Here is a 17,000-nt window from a genome sequence, read left to right on the forward strand (position 1 = left end):
ATAAATCTTATCATTATCTTTTACAAACGTCTACCAGAATTGGCATATATAAATCAATCATAAAGGCAAATGTTAAATCATTGCTGTTACCTCACGTGAATGTATTATCATGAATATTCATATTCTTGTGTTATGATGGTGGTCAGTTGGCCATGTGCCTAAAAAGTCGAAATTTTTACTGTGCGTAGTAAAGTCTTGGAGTAAACTATAAATCTTTTAATGATATATAAGTATGAATCACACATCATCATTTTAATCACACGATATATTTTTCATTTTGGATTTGATTTTCGCTTCTGACGTATTTTGACATCTTTTGGAAATCGCGATCCCTTTCAGAGTGACGAAAATTGAAAACAATACCACGTGGGCTAAACATTAGATATAAATACAAATACACGAAACTGTTAAATAACATATTCAAAATTATTCAAAACTATTCAAAACTGAGAAATTACGTATTGACCATACGCGATTGATATGTATTGATATATGATTAAGATAATTCAGGATAAATTCGTTAAAACTTTATATCAACGGATTTCAAATAATTATTATTTGATATAAAACAAGGGATAAAGAAATGACTGAACCAGATACGGAATCAGCTAAGATGAAAATGGTAAGTAAAAAATATGAGATTCTCATCGAAAAGACAAATTAGATTACGTCCCTTGATGACAGCTAAGGACGTATATCTTGAAATATACTTAATTTGTTGATCGCTTTTATGATGTATTGTTTTCTACTCATTTCTATATAAAAATACAATTTTTCGAGGAAAAAATCTTTCAAAATATTGTCAATTTTTTTCTTTCACATTTTACATCTATTTGGATATATTTCAGATCTTTATGTTAAGTATTTTATATAATTATTTGTATTAGTTATAATTATATTTTCAATATATATATTATTATGTTTATATATTGTTATGTTATTTCAAATACAAAAAAAAAAAACAACAAACAACATAAAGGAAAATCAAATAAAATCAAACAAAAATTACAAAATCTTTGAACATTTCCAATACTAACAAAAATTTGAATTTAACATTACGTAACATATTAGTTATAGCACGTGCTTGATTTCTAACATTAATGAAGTGGGCATGTGGATAACTGGGTTAATTTAATAAATAAATGGTTCATAATATATAGACAAAACAACAGGTTTGACCTCCTGCACTATTTTTTCGGTAGAGCAGTTCTGATTGTAAACAAACTTTACCATGAAAAGTACATATTATACTCCTTTCCAATTATCAAATACTATGTTGTACATTGAAGGTTCCAAAGCAGTTGTCTATTATCAAACAACTCCGTTCATTTCTTTGAAACAAACAACCTGATTTCTTCCTTTCATTCTTTTCATTCCTTTATTCTATCTGCCTGTTTTATAATTTCATCCTGATTATGCTTACGGACGTAAGTCAAACACCAATCAATTACTTTTTCCTCCAAAATTTGATTTCACGATAGAAATAATTAAAGTATTATTTCTTAAATTTGAAATGATGAAACTGTTTTTATGCCTTTATGTATATTTTTTGTTAATTTCAAATGAACTATAAACATGTGTTTATATTTGTGTGTACCCTTATTTTTTTAACGAATTTAGTTGGTAGTATTGAGAGAATGATCGACACCAATCATATTTTCGGTTTGAAAAATGATGTTACTTATTTCACTTTGTATCCATGATTAATCTATAATGATTGTTTTTATTTTCCAAGATGGTGTGAATATAAAAAAATGGAGATATTTCTTCAAGTTTATCTGTAAAAACACCATTTTGGAATGATTCCCAATATGCCCAGATAGAACAACTTTATTGCTTTGAAACTAAAATAATTCATTCTGTTAGTAGTTTGAAATGAGCTTAGCCTTTCCCTCCCTTTAATTCCCCATCATAGCATACCCATATATATTAATAAAACATGCGTAGTCAGTACTAGTGTTAAATTTCAAATTTAGATATTACACATAATTTGATTTTCATTCCTTTTGGGTACGACAATGTTTTCAATCTGTAAAAAAATACCAAAAAACATATTTTACAACAAATCATCATTCAATATCAATTTAAATAACAATAAAAAAAAAAGATCATTCAAAAATGGTGTGTATAAAATTAACATAAACATAAAAATAAAACGAAATTTTTATAAAAGGTACACCATTTTTTGGAGACAATTTAAAAAGTGAGAGTAAATTTTTTTTCAGAAAAGCATTATAATTACTGTGAATTCGTTTTTTATAACATTTAATACATTGTATTTCATTAAATAAAAACAATAAAGAAGGATAAAGAGAGTAATAATCGCATTTATAGTGAATGGAAAAAATGTAATTCCATAAATTCGTGACTTTTTCTGTTTGAAACCTTATAAAAGATAAGGAGATGTGATATGATTCCCAACGAAACAACTATTAAATAGAGATCAAAGGACGAACTTAAAGTCACCTTTCAACGATACCGTATAGTAAGCCCCATTTCCGCCCGCTTGTCTTCGACAAAACTGGAATAAGATTTTTTAAACAAATGGAGATGTGGCGAGATTGCAAATAAGACCCATTAGACAAAGTCCAAATGACGTAGACATACCGAATATGTAGTAACAATGAGAAACATAGCGAGTGCAGTATGTGGAGCAGGACATCCTTGTCCCTCATAAGAATATGGGTTTATGCCAAGTTTTTAGGTGTTGTTCAGGTTGCTCCAGTCTTTAGTTTTTTATGTAGTATTTTGTAGACAATATTTTTCTTTGTCTTTTTTCCTCTCGTGCGTTTTGATTCTCTCTGTGGTATCTTTTGTCTCTCTTTTTTGCTTTCTATAAACGATTCCCCTGCATGCCAAAGATGAAACAGTTTAAACGAGAAATCTTATGATCGGATTTTTGTTATAAATGTCAGATTGAGATAATTTTTACAACCCATTTATAACCTGAATAAATGAATACCATTGTTGCAGGTAGGCTTATTATGAGAGAACATGTATATAGATATAAGAAGATGTGGTATGATTGCCAATGAGACAACTCCCCATCCAAGTCACAATTTTTTAAAAGTAAACCATTATAGTTCCTAGTACGGTCTTCATCTCGGAGCCTTGGCTCACACCGAATGGTACGCTATAGAGGGCCTAAAAAATGACTAGTGTTAAACCATTCAAACAGGAAAACCAACGGTCTAATCTGTATAAAAATAACGAGAAACATTTACGAACCACACCAACAAACGACAACCACTGAACCTCAGGTTCCTGACTAAGGACAGGTGCAAACAAATTCAGTTGGTTTGAACGTTTTAACAGGTATCTGAACCTTCACCCCTACCTGAAACAATAGTGTCACATCACATCATAGAAAGACTCACTATAAAATATAAATTTAAATGGTTTAACTCAATCAAAAGACATATCAACAAAAAACAATCGTACATGCACTGATCGAATAAATGTGATCTATGATACAGTGTAAATATAAAATCAATAAAATGAGGGTGATATGTTAAACAATATCAGAGACACAACCATAACCTTTGACACATTGTCGCCAAATAGAATAGCGTACACTGTTAAAGAAAAATAATTTTGTTGTAAGGTATACAGTCATTGAGAGCAGAAATATTTTTTACAAAAGAATTAATTTTGTTGTACATAGTACGAGAACAGGAGTTATAATATTTATAGTCATTTCAAACAGTTAACAAAGCTGGAATATATTAACAAAAAGTGAGACCAGATATAACCCTATGCTTGTTCCAAGCCAGGAAAAGTGAGACCAGATATAACCCTATGCTTGTTCCAAGCCAGGAAAAGTGAGACCAGATATAACCCTATGCTTGTTCCAAGCCAGGATCCTGTAATCAATCGGTTGGTCTTGGTTGTCCTCGTTGCTGTCAACTAGAACCGTGTTTATAATTTGTAAATGTGTTGGTTTTTTTTTCATGTCATGTACGAAAGTCACAACTTGACCACATACGCATGAAGTAAATAACCAATAAATAAGGACAAGCCATCGAGGTTACTTTTCAATTAGGCAATTCAGATTGTTTGGGTTTAAAAAAATATGTCGTATTCTTGAACAAGCAACCATTTGATAATTGCTTTAAGGTTACCCAACTCTGCAATTTCCGTATACGGTGCAGGAAATGCTTACCCGTCCGGACACCTGATTTCATTCCCGGATTTCAGTGGAGTTTTTTTAGTGGAGTTCGTGTTGTTTCTTATTTATTATTTGTAACTGTTGATGTAAATGTCTTTTGGTTTTATGAGTCTTTGTTTACTCCTTGGTTTTAATTGTTATTGTCTTCGTACGATTTTGGCAAATTCTAATATACTAGTAATTAATCTTGAAAATAAACAAGGAAATATTCATAAAGACATAATTCGAATCGAAGTAGCATTGACTGTATGAATGGATGTCTACATTTTCGAAAATCATTTAAGAATATTATTCAGCCTCTTTAATATTCAAATTTCACTAAATTTTATCAATTTTTCTATTTTGACCATGTGACGACTGATCCACTCCTTTTGATACCAGACTTTGAATTTTGTACGCATGTTTCGTCTACAATTTACTCGAGTGACGCTCGAATTAAAAAAATTCGATAAGTTCAATATAATATCGGTCATTCTTGTTTTGACCTACATGTAAATACCGGGATACATTGGTTAAAACCTTTAACAGTGAAACATGATGTCAAAACAAACAAATCTAATAAATCCAAAGCGAAAATGGTGCATAAAAAAGTCAAACAGTTTATTTCATTTGCTGTATTTTTTGTTCTTTGTCGGCGGTATGCGACCAAAAGCTGTTAGATAGTAGCGCTGACTTTGTTCTGTTATCCAAATTTTGTGCTGTTTTCATTTCCTTGTTTAAGTCAGGGTTCATAACGGTGGTGACTGCACATTGTGTGTTTAAAAGTTTCTGTGTATTTTGAATTTAAGTGTTGCTGTTGTGTCGTTGTTCTCCTCTTATATTTGGCGTGTTTTCCTCAGTTTTAGTTTGTAACCCGGATTTGAATTTCGTACAGCGGTAAAGGGAAAACGGTACTATTTATTCTGCCATAGGCGACAATACTAACATTTTTTAAATTTACCACTTTTTATAATAAAAACCTGGATAAAACAGTTATCTGTGGTGTTAGTACTTTGTTATTCTATTTTTAAAATTGATGCCAAAAAGTATCATGACAAATTTCCAACGGAGCTTGTTTATGTTATCCATGCCCACTGTTATTTTACACCAAATTTATGAAATTTTAGGAAGCCTTTTCGAATAATTCTCTAGAAAATATTCCAATAGGTTTTATTTATATTGTAAATATACACACGGCAGTTATTCATAGATAAATAACAAAATATATTGTACCGTTACACCCAATCACAACGCTCCTAACTTGACTTCCTTCACCTGCCTTGGGTACACAAAAGGCCAACATAATGCTGAGAAAATATAATAGTACCGATTTCCCTACACTACTGTTGCCTTTATTTACGACCTATGATGAAAAGAGACAAATACGGAGGTTAGTGCGCACGTAAAACTGGATTAACCTCACCAAATTGTGTAGACTGCCTGATCCATTACGTGTTAAGGTGTGGTATGATTGCCAATGAGACAAGTCTCCATCAAAGATCAAGTGACGTAAACGTAAGCAACTAGTTTATTGTTGTAAGTACGTCTTTCTTACCGGAAAAGTCGTGGTCTCTAGTACTTATAAGTATTTTAGTGCTTTCTATTATCCCTTTTCTTTTAATAAATAACTACAAAGACTTACAGATAATTGGTTCCAAATTCAAAAACCTTTCAGAACTAAAAAATATTCCAAGATCTGCTGAACTAGCAATTTTAATTTTTTTTTAAAAAACCGGAGAATTATTTTAATAATCGCGTTTCGGTGACGAGGAAGGAAACACTTTTGTGTCTAGGAATTTAAACAGACAATAAAATGATAGTTTAAACATCAATTAAATTTTATTAGAATAAAAGACTAAAGAACCTCAGAAAGAACCTTACAGAGAAAATATTGTTGGTTCTATGCCAAAAAAAAAAAAAAAACACACACACTTTTACATATTCATTCACAAAAAGTTTAAACAACTATCAGGAATTTCAATCTTTGCTCTATTTTTTCCAGACTGTGAAAATACTCAATCACTTTTTGATGTTTACAAGTTTAAAATTGATATAAATGTAAAATCTGATAAAAGAAAACACAAATAGAACATTAATTGAATCCTATCGGCTGACTGTCCTAAATACACCTATCAGAGATGTATTTATCTTTGTCTGTCCATCGACACAAAAATAAACATAATGATGAATGGAATTCTAGATTTTAAAGAAAATATTTCATATCATGATAAAAAGTATTAAAATTGAAATCCATTTCAACACTTGATAATTTAGAAGTGGTTGCGTATTCGAGATTTTCCACAATAGATGCGGGAATATTTAGTTTGCATCTTCCATTTCAGTACCTCTTATAATTAAAATACCAAAGTTCCAGCTCACAATTAAAAACTTTGATTCATACCTTACCACCAAACAGAAAAACTAGATCCTTATCTTATGAACATCAAGCTTATACGAAGTGTGATTGATAAACCAATACAATAGTAAAAGAGGGACGAAAGATACGAGAAGGACAAACTCATAAATCGAAAATAAACTGACAACGCCATGGCTAAAAATGAAAAAGACAAACAGACAAACAATAGAACACATGAAAACATAGTAAACGTTATTGTCCGTCTTATTTTGCACTCAGTATTTGATAGCTGATACATGTACCAAAACAAAAACAAGGCTATCAAATTTTAATTTATGAAAAAATAAGACTTCAATTTTATTACTTTTTTCAAATATGAATGAAATCTTTGCATGCAGAGACAACGACAGAATCATTGAGAAATATAAATAACTGTCAGACAAAAGAAAACATAACGTATCATGACTGTATACACCTGCATGGTCTACAAAATAATGACTAGACAAAACTACACCTATACAAAAAAATAAAATAAAAGGCATTTGCACTGAAAGATATGCTTCCAGACAGACATCTAAACAGCTTATTCTTTTGTTTTGTTTTGTTTTTATTTTTATTTCATGCGGACTGAATTAACTTTCCACTCCCTCATTTTGTCTCAAAGCATGAATACAGTTTAAAAAAAGATATGATTCTTTTCACGTATTGTCTCCTTTCAAGGACAATAATTCCATAAATCGTATTAAGAGTTGCAGATAGTTACCGTTGTATGATGAGGTAACGCTAAATAAAAATATTACGAACCGAAATGCATACTCCTTGAAATAAATATTTCAAACCTTTAAAATAAACATTTACTTGTAATTGTAGCTAGCTTACATGAATGAAGTTATGTTGTGACATCTAGAGGTTCAAGTCCGATGTTTATCAATGGACCTCATTCTCATCGACGCATTTTTAAGACTGTGTGATATTTGTTATTATTAGTATGACAATTAAACATTAAAATTGGTAAAACAACTTGCAAATTTCTTGTTTTAATCAAAATTTACCAATAGATACCCAAATCCATTTGTACATATATCTTATTACATGGATGTATTTCTTATTCAATTGCAAAACGTATGCAATTTTAACCTTGAACCGAGCGTATAACATTGAAAATTTTAATTGTTTTTGTTCAGGGGCATTAACAAGGAACTTTTAAGACTTAATGTCTATAACACTTCCTTTGATTAGCACAATAGTTATAACGCCTTTAAATATTATATTCATACAGCATTAATATTGGCACGACAATGCTTGAAATTGCCTGTATGTATTTCATTTATCCATAATTTCAAAAATTAAATAAAACAACTGAAAAATGTCTTTCTTTTGTGAAATTGTGCTTAAGAGTAATATATAGTATAAAGCGATTATAAAAGAATTTTTGATGCACCTTATTATATAACAGTTATGACAAATTATGAAATACTAGTAGACTAACTGGACAATATCACTGATTTTTGTGGATTTTGGAATCACTTAAACATGTTGAATTTTGACTCAAAAATTGAAAAAAAAAGTATCTTATTGACCTATTATCTGTTATAAAATATGCGATATTTCAGAAAAATAAAACAGAAATATGCATTTTTTCGAATTTTAGTTTAGTTTAAACATATTTATTCATCATCAATACAAATATATAATCATACAAAATACACAATAATAACAGGATTCGGAAACAAGCTATTTATAGGTTATATTAATCCGTTTCCTTGAAATAACAACTCGAGTTAACTACATGTATTACATAAAAATAGCATGCAATATTACAATGATATGGAACAAGTTTTAGTTTTAAATGACAGTTTCAATATAGAGATGCAGCAAATTACAAAGACCAATCCATTGACTGTAGCCAGGACAGTGCCCAGCATGAAATTTTGAAATCCTTACCAGACATTGAATAGTTATCATCTTACTAGTAATATAAGTAACCCTCTTCTTTTAAGAAGTTTACAGAGTCATAAATGTGTTTTCTCCATAACACCTGAGTTGAAAAAATTGTGGAATAATAAATAAAAGTCAAAATAGAATTAACTCAAATTGGGAAACTACAACAAGTAATAGTTTTAATGAAATAGACATGCAAGACACTACAGAATAAAATAGATTAAACATTTGGCTTTTATTCAAGCTGTCAAAAGATAACTTGATATTCTTATTTTGTTTTAATTGAAACTGTTAGTTGGACGAAATATTATTTGTTAAATGATTTTACGTGGAATATTTATTTGACAGTGCTTATTCCGAAGGCTATGCACTATCACCACATCAATAGCTTTAAACGTTGTACCCAATTGCAGTTTGTATTTACTTCTACAGACTGGGCAGCTGGTAAAACAGTTTAGCTTATTGCTTCAATGAAAGGTTGTTAATGAAAGAATGGATTGAAATGAAATTAAAAAAATTAAAAATACTTACCATTTAAGTCCAGTTTATTTAATGTCTTTGTCATGTTGAAATAGAATAATCACCTACTCAGAAATGAAGGTCTGGAATGAAAAGGTTCGACTTGGATATAGGAACTCCTGTTCTCAGTACATTTTATACATAATCAGTTCTAAACATGGTAGGATTTTCTTATCCCAGGAATAGATTTCCTTACCCGCATTTGGCACAACTTTTTGGAATTTTAGATCCTCAATGCTTTTTAACTTTGTACTTGTATGGCTTTATAAATATTTTGATATGAGCGTCACTGATGAGTCGCATGAAACGCGCGTCTGGCGTACTAAATTACAATCCTGGAACCTTTGATAACTATTAGTGGGCTAATTGTAAATAAATTCATTGTATATACAAAAACTAATCAAAAATACAAAGCTTATTGAATTTGTATGCAGGACACCTGAAAAAAAAAAAAAAAAAAAAAAAAAAAAAAAAAAAAAAAAAAACCTCATCCCTGACGCTCGAATAAACAGGATTAAATTCCAAATACAGTAAAAAGCTGAAAAGCATTGGGGAACCAAACTTCTTTAAGGTTTGCCAACTGCAGCTGAGCTTATATTTTCCTGGAGTAAATAAAAATTAGTAGTATTTTCAAATTCGAATTTTTGCAAACAGTTAATTTTTAATTTTGACCATTTCAATGATAGCTCATATCATTACAGAAATGGAATACTGGGCTGATGATACCCTCGTAAATTATTATTTATTTCACCCATCTATAAAATATATGTCAGTGTTATTGAGAAATTTATAAAACGAGTTGAATAAACATGGAAATAATGTTTAGAACACTTACAACATGTCAATAGCTCTTCTAAGTGGATAGTTGACTGAACAAAATGTTTCGTGTGCATAGTGCTAATTATTTCCCCTTAATATTAGCAAATAAAAATGCTACAGAAAAAAGTATTCAAATTGCAATTAAACAATAACTTCCTGGAAAACAAAGCAATACATTATTGACCAACCAAACAATGTTTAGAACTAATTATGTTTACACTGTCATTAGGATAGAAGTTTCCATATCCATATTATAGTAGGTGAACATTTTATTTCAATTTCATAAAGAGGACATGAAATAGCTGGACTTGAATGGTAGGCATTATTTTGATTTCACTGCAACCTTTAAATGAATTAATGAGCTACACTGTTTTACCATTTGTTCAGTTTGTAGAGTTGTACAAAAACTGCTTTGAGTAAAACTACCTAGCTATTGGTATAGTAATAGTGCAAATCCTTCTGAAGCCCAATACACATTTTATCGGTTCAAGTCCTCTTGAAAGGGAAGTTTATTGGTACCTAATATCAACATCAGCAAAAACTTGATTGCTTGTATCTTATTGTCAAATTTATGCCAAGTATACAAATATATTGCGTCTGCAGTACTTCTTTTGAATCAACATTTAGCCAAGATGTTTCTAAGAGTAAGTTCCATTACATATTTAAAGGAAAAATTTCATGTCTATACCAAAGCCTTGAATGGGACTGAAGTATAATACTTTATTCAAATAAATGGTATTTTTCTTCAAATTATAGATAAATGAAAGAAATTATAATCTTTAGATAAAAAGATTAAAAAAATTACTTCAACATGCATCACTGAATGGATTTCAACTTTGCCATTAAGAATGGGTGTCATGATCAATTGTAGACATAAAGCTGTTGACTCTTCCTTAGCCCCTGCACTAATACTGTTGTTTTCTTCAGGTTTCTGTGAACTGAATTGTAGACTGTTGTTTATTTATTCGTCATTTTTTAATCGTGTATTGTCCTTTTTGTTCCATTGTTGGTTATCATCTTCTTGCTCCTTTCTTTGGCAACTTTCTTGTAAGCAGTAACCCCCTGTCAAGAAAGCATAAGAAACAGATGCACTAGAATATTGTATCAACCAAGAAATGCATATTCTGTATGAAGGTGCTGACGAAGGGTGTTGTTCCATGTGCTTGTAACAGAAAATTCAGTGTGCAAATCAATATCTTCTCTTTTTTTCAAGACTTTGTTCTTAATGTCAATTTTTATTTGTTAGTCAAGACATAAAGAAGAGTTTATATGTGGTATCCGTAATCTCAAGTTCAATATGACACACTTTAGATAGGATCATAAAACTTGTTCCTTTTAAAATTGTTACACGATGATGACTGCTGTACCCATATTTTGACTATTTTATTTATTATGTCTGTTTAGTTCACGCATCATTGTAAATATAACGGAATTTGATGAGACTGTCAACAAAGTGAGAGGTCAAGCGCTATAAAACCAGGTTTAATCCACCATTTTCTACAATTGAAAATGTCTGTACCAAGTCAGGAATATGACAGTTCTCGTCCATTCGTTATTAATGTGTTTTGTCGTTTGATTTTGCCATGAGATTATGGACTTTCCGATTAGATTTTCCTGTGAGTATTTTTGTGATTTTACTTTTTTCCATTTAGAGAACATATCTTCATAGTATTTGTAGCTCAGTTCTTTGGTGTAAGCATGTATTTCTTACATTGGCTGTGCTTTATTCATGAACAGCAAATACATTCAAACAGAGTATATGTAAGTATGATAATAATATAAGGTTCATTTTGTTTTACAGAAGACAGTCCATACTATGAAAAGTTTGATTGACAGTGATGGGAAATGGAAATGGATATCATTAATATTTGCTGTTTCGTCATTAATTTTCCTGCTTATGAATATTAGTCTACTAGTTATAGTACTGAAAGGTTCACAAAGATCATCATCAGATTCATCTAGTATTATTGCGGATATAGAAATTAGAAATTTAGACGACAAAGATGATGTCTTCTCTCAATTAACCTTCGAGGAGATTGATTTAGTACTTAAATATTTATATTCAATTGAAAGCTTACGCTTAACATTGCCAAATGAAACAAAAATTGAAAGTAGTTTTATACATACAATAGAACTACTGTCTCCGCCAAAAAAGGAAGTCCTGGAGTATCTGCAAAATAACGGCAGTAAGCCTAACCGTAGAGCTAAAGTCTATATCTTCAGGGGAGATATAAGTCCACCAATGATTGAGGAGTACGTTGTTGGTGACTTACCAAATATTTCATATGGCCGTATTGCTAATGTTTCGTCAAGACATACAAGAATTCCACACATTTATAGACCATTTTCAACCTATGAATTCATGGGTATTTATAAACACGTGATAGCTCGAATAGGGAAGGATGCCAGACATGTTCTATTAGAAAGTTATAATGCTACTACAACAAATTGCGGAAACCAATGTTTAAGATTCTCCATGACACCTATTTCCAGTGGATATCTACAAGAGGGGAAAAGAAAAGCCTGGTTTTGGTTTGCATATGATGTAGAATTTTTTACTTTGCATCCCGTTGATTTCCAGTTCTTAGTTGATATGACAAGCAGCCAGTCATCAGACTGGTCCATTGAACAAATTTGGTATGCGAATAAATTGTTTCCATCTTTAGAAAATTTCCTCGATGAATACAAGTGCGGAAATATAAACAAAACACGACTGAAATTTCCAAAGGAGGCAACAAACTTGTATAGTAGTTTGAATACACGGCAACCCCCATTGTCACCTTTAAAGAGAAGAGCTCCTATTCAGATTGAACCCGACGGTCGACGTTTTTCCACTGCGGGAAATACTGTAGCCTACATGGGCTGGAAAATTCGACATAGAATGTCACCTACGAATGGTTTTCAATTATTTGACATTTCCTTTGATAATGAAATGGTTGTTTACGAAATGAGTCTACAAGAAGTTATTGTAATATATTCTGGTTATACACCGTCGGCAAGAATGCTTCATTATGCAGATGGCGCCGGACTTTTTGGAACACGCCATCGCGGCTTACTTCCTGGAACTGACTGCCCTGATAATGCCAAATTTTTTGACGTGCATCTATACTCATCAAATGAAAATGGTAAAAGAACATACGAAAATTCTGTATGTATTTTCGAACATAACAACAACTCGCCTCTACGAAGACATCGTGCCTATGGTAGATCCGGAGCATTCTATGCTGGCCTTTTAGACTCGGTGCTGGTTATCCGCACAATAATGTCGGTAATCAACTACGATTATGTGATTGACTACATTTTCCATCAAAATGGAATTGTTGAAACCAAAGTTTCATTAACTGGATACCTAAGTTCATCTTTCTACTTTACAGAAGAAGAACATTACGGGGGTCATCTCCAAAAACACATACAAGCTGGCTTGCATAATCACCTATTTAATTTCAAAGTAGATTTAGACGTTAAAGGGACAGCTAATAGATTTGAAACATTAGATATTAAACCAGAGTTTAAGCAAGATCCATGGAACAGTAGAGAACATCACCAATCAAAATACGAAAAACACACAAGATACAATGAACAAGATGCTCAGTACACGTATAACTTCGAAACCCCTAAATATCTCTTGATTTCCAATCATAACGAATCAACAGCAGAAGGCCTATCGAGATCATATAGAATTAAATTCAGCGGAATTTCAAAAATGCAACTACCGGAAGATTACGGGTTTGCCAAATCTATTTCATGGTCTAGACACCAAGTGACAGTTACGAAGAGGAAAGATGAAGAGGACGCTAGCAGTTCAATATTTGCTATGTGGGATGCAAATGATCCAGTGGTCAACTTCAAAAACTATTCGCAGGATAACGAAGATATCATTGACGAGGTATTTTGTTTTCTTATTATTGTTAGATACTGTTAGATTCTGTTAGATTCTGTGGCTAGCTTGAAACTAACAAACACGAGAGAAAGAGAAACCAGTTATAAATGCATATACGGTCCATCAAATTTAATTATATATCTATTAATTCAAATTATCCAATGACCTTTACCAAGAATGTAATCTGCATCAAACTTAGAATAACGTTAATATGATAAATTTTGAAAATACAACGATATTAAAAATCATTAACATAAACATGCACTAAAACAAATGTTTTGTAGGAGTTCTATAGATTTTATACCTAAATCCTAATTGTTATAGCAATCACACAACATGCGATTGTACAGATTTCGCTCTTTGTTTAAAGTAAATATATTTTTGTATTCAAAAATTGAATAATAATGATCGATTAGTTTTTAACGCCGCTTCCAGTCCTGTTTTATTATTTCTTGGCTGGCAGATATTATTGACGAAGTAAGTAGGAGAGAATTACAACCGACCTGTGGTGGCAAAACGAACAATTCTAGTCAATTAAGATGGGAGTCGAGCGCATCTGTCGCGTGCTAGATTCAAATTCACATTATGAGTGTTGTCATGCTAGTGATACAGTAGTTCGACTACTCAGACCTTTCGGCTATGGAGGCCACAAATTGAAATTGAAAATTACATTGATCTTTTACACTTATTTGTTTTTCTTAGAACATTTGAAATTCAAATTAATTTAAAAGTATTACTCGTTTAATTATCAATTATTTTATTTGTTCAAAAAAATTCAACCGTAAATACCATATGTCTGCTTATGGTGTATATCGCGAAGGTTGCACTCCGACATTTTCTACATAAGAAAATGGCTGTACAAAGTCAGGAATTTGACATTTGTTATTCATTTGTTTGATCTATTAGAGCTTTTGATTTTGCCATTTGATTACGGACTTTCGGTTTTGGATCTTCCTAGGAGTTCGGTATTTTTGTTATTTTGCTTTTTAAATTAACATTGATGATTTAAACGATAAAGTTTGTACATCCATTATGCAATGAAATATTACAAAAGCATAGGTTTAATTCAATTTTCTTTTTATTTATTTCAGGATCTTGTTGCTTGGATAACACTAGGCACTCAACACATACCACACAAAGAGAACATACCAAACACATTGGCTGCAGGGTCGCAGCTTTCATTTTTTCTTATTCCTTACAATTACTTTGACGAGGATCCATCCATGAGGTCTCCTGATTCTGTGCGAATCGTTCCAAAAGATCCGAAACGGCCTACAGAGGGAGCAATTGTCGAAAGGGGGAGCGGTTATAAAAGGACAGTTTGTATTCCGACTAAGAGTAAAATTGATGAGTTTTTGGCAACAAATAGTACTTTTATCTTTACTTAATAAATTTCAGTCAAATATATTAGAATATTAATTTTGGTTGTAGTGTAATACGTTTTACACTAATTATAGAGAAATGACGTGACGTAGATCGATTAGAATTTTCATGAATTCTTCAATCATGCAACGGTCAAAGTTCCAGTCATGAGTTATGAAATTGTTCAGGGAATAGTGAAATAGAAGCGAGTATTTTGAATATACATTTAATAAAATACAATGACAAAATAAAATGTAAAGAACGATGCATTCCATTTAATCGGAAATTTGTTGTTGTTATTATATTTTGAATTACTTGTTTCTTCAAAAAGCAGCTTATTGTTACTTGTAAAATATTGTAAATAGTAGTCAAGACATTTGTAAGTATTTATTTATTAGACAACTGGCATTGCATATGCGGATTTCCAGGATCATTAATGTATATACGACTTGATATGTTAACAGAATAGAAATTGTTAAAAACACCAGTTACATAGAAATATTTTGAAATAATGATATATTCTACACATGTTGGTGCCTTTGAGTGAAGATTTAAAGTCATATGAAACTTCAAACAAATTAAAAACACATAATGCATATAATTTTTTATAACTTAATATCTAGTTTTTACTATAAAATTTATGTACATATACTTTTTTCTCAAGACAATTCTTTAATTTGTCAAATTCAGAAGAAATTTCCTTTTTTTAAATTGTTTGCTTCCAGTTAACAATTCGCCGATATGTTTTCTGTATGCAGTGAACTTGTCTTGGCCTTTCTCGTATAAATCCGATGATGCCAATAAGTATAAATCTGTCATTGAAATAAACTATTTGATCATTGTACATTTTATATACGTACATAATCAATATCCATGTTTCTTTGTTGATTGTTTACAATAAGGTGAAAATCGGTAATCTACGGCTGCAAACACGACAACTGATAAGCTGCTTTACTAATAAACCGAGAGAAATAAATTGACTAAACATGCATTGGTTTAAGAATTGGATAAACATTATTTTCCACCAGTCACTCGTTTCATATGACTTTAATGTATATTGTAAATTATCGTCACGTTTACTTGGAAATTAGGCAACCTTCTATCTCAAAATGTAAAAATTATGTTTTCTGTATTATCTGTTAAAACTTGAGATTATTTAAATTCAAAATTTGGAAACTTATATTGTTTTTTCAGGTTAGAAAATATACTTTAAGGACACGTTTACCATTCATTATATCTTTGTTTCCATTGTTTTATTTTTGAAGTAATAAAATGTATAAAAGTAATAATTATTCCATGTTTAATCTGTGTACAAGTATATTGTGTATATAATTATTATAGATTTAGGCAAACTTTATTTATATGTGATATGTTTGAAATGGTTGTGATTAATGTAATACCACTTTAATTAGGAATAGTTTTCTTTTTCTACTCAGCTTGACCGATTCTTACTTCTTACGAAGTCTATTATTCACCGGTTAGGTCAATTCAAAAACTTTAAATTATTAGTCATTTGCTACTTCTCCGCCAAGAACGCAGATTTTAAAATTTAAAGCAGGACAGATTAGCTTTGCGTCAGCATTATGTACTATTACCATTTGAGTAGCCCGTTTAAATCTTTGAATATTTAGCCACCAGTGAATCAATATTTTATACTTCCAGCTTTTGATCAAATTTATCCGTCAGATATAAACTGAAACAATATTTAAGTCAATGAAACCATGTTAGTGATGTACTGTATCAAATATAAATTTGGTGTGAGTGTCTCCAAACTAACACAAAAGGGTACTGTAAAGGAATTCAAATATTATTGTACCTCGGAGAAAATTGCATTGCATAGTCAAAGCCATAGGTGTAAATGTATGTTAAACAGTTTTGTTGATAAGTGTATATGTACTAGATGTATTTTATATCAGATAACCACATATCTGTGTCTTTTGGATGATACTTTTTTATTCAAGTTGATAAAGTACATA

At 30.9% G+C, this 17,000-nt stretch overlaps 1 protein-coding gene across 1 annotated transcript; it reads left to right on the forward strand.

The window, feature by feature from the left end:
- The first annotated feature begins 318 nt into the window (after positions 1-318).
- Positions 319-16,490, forward strand: LOC143072562 (putative amine oxidase [copper-containing]). Its single transcript, XM_076247559.1, has 3 exons — positions 319-622; positions 11,584-13,668; positions 14,754-16,490. Exons 1-3 carry the CDS (start codon positions 584-586, stop codon positions 15,048-15,050), a joined length of 2,421 nt encoding a protein of 806 aa, XP_076103674.1. The 5' UTR covers positions 319-583; the 3' UTR covers positions 15,051-16,490.
- Positions 16,491-17,000: the final 510 nt, after the last annotated feature.

The sequence above is a fragment of the Mytilus galloprovincialis genome, chromosome 4 (assembly GCF_965363235.1).
Source record: "Mytilus galloprovincialis chromosome 4, xbMytGall1.hap1.1, whole genome shotgun sequence".
Lineage (NCBI taxonomy): Eukaryota > Metazoa > Mollusca > Bivalvia > Mytilida > Mytilidae > Mytilus > Mytilus galloprovincialis.